The sequence below is a fragment of the Colobus angolensis genome, unplaced genomic scaffold (assembly GCF_000951035.1).
Source record: "Colobus angolensis palliatus isolate OR3802 unplaced genomic scaffold, Cang.pa_1.0 Scaffold24, whole genome shotgun sequence".
Classification (NCBI taxonomy): Eukaryota; Metazoa; Chordata; class Mammalia; order Primates; family Cercopithecidae; genus Colobus; species Colobus angolensis.
The window spans coordinates 3,943,947-3,948,758 of NW_012115599.1; the positions used below are offsets into that span (position 1 = coordinate 3,943,947).

At 54.0% G+C, this 4,812-nt stretch overlaps 1 protein-coding gene across 1 annotated transcript; it reads left to right on the forward strand.

The window, feature by feature from the left end:
• The first annotated feature begins 2,377 nt into the window (after positions 1-2,377).
• ASPRV1 (aspartic peptidase, retroviral-like 1) lies at positions 2,378-4,541 on the forward strand. Its single transcript, XM_011945244.1, has one exon. It carries the CDS (start codon positions 2,844-2,846, stop codon positions 3,969-3,971), a length of 1,128 nt encoding a protein of 375 aa, XP_011800634.1. The 5' UTR covers positions 2,378-2,843; the 3' UTR covers positions 3,972-4,541.
• The last annotated feature ends 271 nt before the right edge of the window (positions 4,542-4,812 follow it).

Genomic DNA, 4,812 nt, shown 5'->3' on the forward strand with positions numbered 1-4,812 from the left:
GGGTGTCCCGCCCCAATACCTATACTTGTCAATAATTAACCATGATTTCCTAGGTTCTGGGAGGAGGTAGTCGCACCTGGCTGCCCTGACTGGCTTAGCTCATGGGGCACCTCTGGCATAGCCATTCCAAGGTCTCTGTGTGCTTCCAGGCTATTCTAAGGATGGGTACCTCGCAAGGCATAAGGGAACTTGAGAACTAACCTTTACCCATGTGCCTGATCCTAGCCAGAGACAGACTCCCAGACTCAGCCAGAGGCTGATGCCGGCCCCTTCCAGCTCTCACGGTAACCATGAGGCCCCTGTGTGCTTCCGTTGTGGAGGTCCCAGAGGGAGCTGTGTGGACAGACAACCTGAAGGGTCATCTTCCTCAAGCCACAGCGGCACAGAAGTCTAAAGATTGTGGGGAAGGATGGGGCCAAGGTGGGCTTGGGCTCCTTGGTGAGAGGGCCCAAGCAGCTAAGCAGGGGTGGAGGTTACCATAAACTTGTCCATCACCAGCCACAGTGCTTTGTCTGCCCTAGAGAGTCAGTGTGACCAAGGCTTCCATGCAGGGGTGTGATGGAACCGGCATTCCAGAGGGGGAAAAAGTCTTCATTTAGTATTTGCCAATTTTGGTGGTGTAAATACTTCCACCAAGTCTGATTTCAAGTACCAATTGGTTTAACAATTGACTCACCAAATTCCTGAATATTTAACAAGCAGCTCTTTCTCCACTGCCCACCAAGACCCCTGCCCCCAGCGCTTATGCTGTACCTCTCCCAGCCCAGCATTCCACCTCCCTGTACTTGCAAAATGCCCTTCTCTGGCCATTGGAAAGCCTGAGACCTGAGGCCATGGAAGCTCCTGTGCTCCAGGGTCCTGGGCAGAGCTGGTCTGCTTCCCAGCTTGTCACACTGCTCCCCGAGGTGATGTGTGTGAAACGACTTTGCCAAAGTGAACACCAAACCCACTCAAATGAGGTCCCAAGGGACCACCAATTTCTAGTCTAAGCGCAGCGGGGAGACTGGAATTCAATGTCTACCACTATGGTTTGAAAAGCCGGTTCAGAGCATTTAGCAGTCCCAGCTTGTCAGCTGACAAGCCACCCCACCTCGCTCCTCCCTTGGTCGCACGCTAACCTCCTCACTCATTTCCACTTCCAGGGGACCAGATGTGCGGAGGTAATGAATACCAGGGAATCAGGAAACCACTGGGTCAGTTCTTTGAGTCACAGAACAGCACTCATCCCAGCAGCTGGGAAGCTATCTGCAAAAGCCCGTCTGCAGAGGGGGCTTCCTGGTCTTGCATGCGGCTGGGCCATTTCTCTGGATGCAGGGTTTTCATTATGCAGTCTTCTCAAAGAACCACCTGCTCTCAACACCTTCTCAGTGACTCCATTTCCCCCTCCTCTGGGCTCCTGGAATGCCACAATGGCTCCACCTTAGCCAGGCAGCTGTGATGAGAGGTGTTGACCCAGCTGCCTCTCCGCTGGCTCACTGAATCAGGTGGAAGGGGCTGGGTACAGCACAGTCTTGCAGTGCGGTTGGGGACCTGGGCTATCCAGAGGCAGAACTGTCCAAAGGCAGGGTACTGCTGGGATTCTGCCAGGCATTGAGTGATGCATGGCATAGGGAGCTGGAGAGGGACAGGCTCTTGGCCAGGAAAAACAGCCCCAGAGCCAGAGGTGTGCCATTGAGTCTTCCTCCTCTCCCATCCTTAATCATTCCTGTTTACAGCACACAGCTAGGCCTGGAGCCCAGCAAAGAGCCCCTGAGTCCCAGAGGAAGTTGTTGTGGGGGCTGGAGACAATCACAAATGTCAAGTTTGCGAGCCCCAGACTCTGGTTCATAGTGAGAGGCAGACTTGTGAACAAACCACCAGAGCACACTGTAAAACACACTCAACCAGGAGTGGGTGCCCTTGCTAGGGACAGGCAGAAGGCTCCATGGAACAACATTTGAATGCGGACATAAAAGTGGATTCCTTCAACAGCACCTGCACAGCCCCAAGTCAGGCCTCCAGCCCTTGGACTCACAGATCGCCCCTGTAGACGCCTGGAGGTCCTCCGGTGCTACCCTTTACCCCTGCAGCGGAGGGGCACACAGCCAGAGCCCTCCAGGTCCTCACCACTGGCGTCGCCAACATGGTGGACGTTTTCCCTCTCAGAATGAAAAGGGACTGAAATTTCCCCATGATCTTTCCACAAATGACCATGCGGGGAAGTGGGAAAGGAAGGGCTGCAGTGCCTGGGGCAGGGACCCTTGGAACAGTTTTTGGAAATGGAGAGGGGTAAATAGAGTGGAGACAACGCTCATGAAGTCCAGTATGAGGCCTACCCAGAGCTGCTCGGCCACCCCTCTGCCTCTGAATCAGGGGTGATCAATGAAGGAAAATTACTGCAGCAATGGAGTCCATGTAAGATGATTGTGCATGAGTGTGTGTGTGTCCCCTCACTCACTTAAAAAAGACTATTTCTGTGTGTTCTTGATTCTGGGACCCTCCTCTGCCTCCCTCTCCAGGAAATCCGGTAGGATCCCATACCTGCTTTAGAATGTGTGTGAGACACTTCCCAGGGCCTGGCACGTGGTAGGAGCTCTGTACATGTAAACTCTTTTCCTGTGACCACTCAAAGTAGTCACTTGTGGGGGAGGCCAACAGGGGCTTCCCCGGTCTCAGAGCTGATGGGCATCTGGTCCCTGCCTCCCTCTTCCTTCTCTGGCTGATGACAAATACCTGAATGTCATCACATCCTCCGTGTCCTCATCTGTTATTCTGGAACACAGGCTGGGGAGGGTACAGGGTAGTCCCCCTTCAACAGAGGCCAGCCTTTCTTGGGATGTGGGCTGACTGGTGTTGGTCCAAGGATGGATGCAGAGGGTGAGGCACCCATCCTGCTAGTCGGGCCGGATGCTAGCAGGAGGGCGGAGCGAGGAGGGGCGGAGCTTCCAGAACAAAGAAGAATGGGGAGCCCGGGGGCCAGCCTAGGAATCAAAAGGGCTCTGCAGAGTGAGCAGGCTACAGCACTGCCTGCCTCTGCCCCAGCAGTCAGTCAACCAGCGGCACCTGCTCTCTCCTGCTTGCCCAAGGCTGGGCAAGTCATCCCCGCTCTACTTCGAGAGGCCCCGTTTTCCAGCGTGATTGCGCCGACACTGCTCTGTGGGTTTCTCTTCTTGGCGTGGGTTGCTGCTGAAGTTCCAGGGGAGAGCAGCAGGATGGCCGGGAGCGGAGCCAGGAGTGAGGAAGGCCGCCGGCAGCATGCCTTCGTCCCGGAACATTTTGATGGGGCCAATGTCGTCCCAAACCTCTGGCTGCACCGCTTTGAAGTCATCAATGACCTCAACCATTGGGACCATATCACCAAGCTCAGGTTCCTGAAAGAGTCCCTCAGAGGAGAGGCCCTGGACATCTACAATGGGCTGAGTCCCCAGGACCAGGGAGACTACGGGACTGTGAAAGAGACCCTCCTGAAGGCCTTTGGGGTCCCTGGGGCTGCCCCCAGCCACTTGCCCAAAGAGATCGTCTTTGCCAACAGCATGGGTAAGGGCTACTATCTCAAGGGGAAGATTGGTAAAGTGCCCGTGAGGTTCCTGGTGGACTCTGGGGCCCAGGTCTCTGTGGTCCACCCAAACTTGTGGGAGGAGGTCACCGATGGTGATCTGGACACTCTGCAGCCCTTTGAGAGCGTGGTAAAGGTGGCCAATGGTGCTGAAATGAAGATCCTGGGTGTCTGGGATACAGCAGTGTCCCTAGGCAAGCTGAAGCTGAAGGCACAGTTCCTAGTGGCCAATGCAAGTGCTGAGGAAGCCATCATCGGCACTGATGTGCTCCAGGACCACAACGCTGTCCTGGACTTTGAGCACCGCACATGCACCCTGAAAGGGAAGAAGTTCCGCCTTCTGCCTGTGGGAGGGTCCCTGGAAGATGAATTTGACCTGGAGCTCATAGAGGAGGACCCCTCCTCAGAAGAAGGGCGGCAGGAGCTCTCCCACTGAGAAGCCCCCTTTTCTCTAACCTCCTAAATATTGGTGGGAAGGCCCACCACTGTGGGGGGGGGGGGCGCATATCCTCAGGGGGATCACTGGGCTTGGCCAATCCGCTTATCAACTCTTGCTCTTCCCTCCTCTCTTCCTCCCTCTGCAGGGGCCTTAGTTTGCCCCTGGCTGGGGAGGCTTCCACTGAACAGGCATAGGTGAGGGAGATCAGGCTGTCTTAGAGGGACAGGGTCCCCATGGTCATCAAGCTGCTATTGATGACAAAGACTCAAAGGCTGGAAGAGCTCCCAAGGAAGCTAGAAATGCTTGTCTTTGAAAGAACTGTGGAACCCCTTCAGATCCCCTGAGGTATGGCTTGGTCACTCTCAGGTCCTCAAAGCCTGTCTCAGCTGGGCTGGGTCCTGGCTGCAGGGTCTTTGTGAGGGTCACAGTTGCTCTGAGACACCTCCTCAAGAGCCTTTCCACCTGTACAATGGTATTTTCTGTCTATCATTTGCTTTGAAGCCCATTGTGCCTTGTGCCAATAATTCAATTGCTGCAAACACCAATAAAGATTGATTCATGGAAAAACCATGTAATGTGTTGATTGAGGATGAGAGGAATGTGAGAGGGAGTCAACATCAAAGACAAGGGAGATTCACGTGTCTACTGAGTGCCCAGCTGGAGGTGTAAGAACATATACACAGTGACAACATGTCTTGGATTTTCTAAGGCAGTCTCAGCATAAAATATTTTGACTTATTCCCTCCAGAATTACTCTCATTATTTTGAATCATCATAATTCCTCTACTGATTTCAATCTGTAGTATTTTACCATACACATTGCCCCTATGCCCAAAAG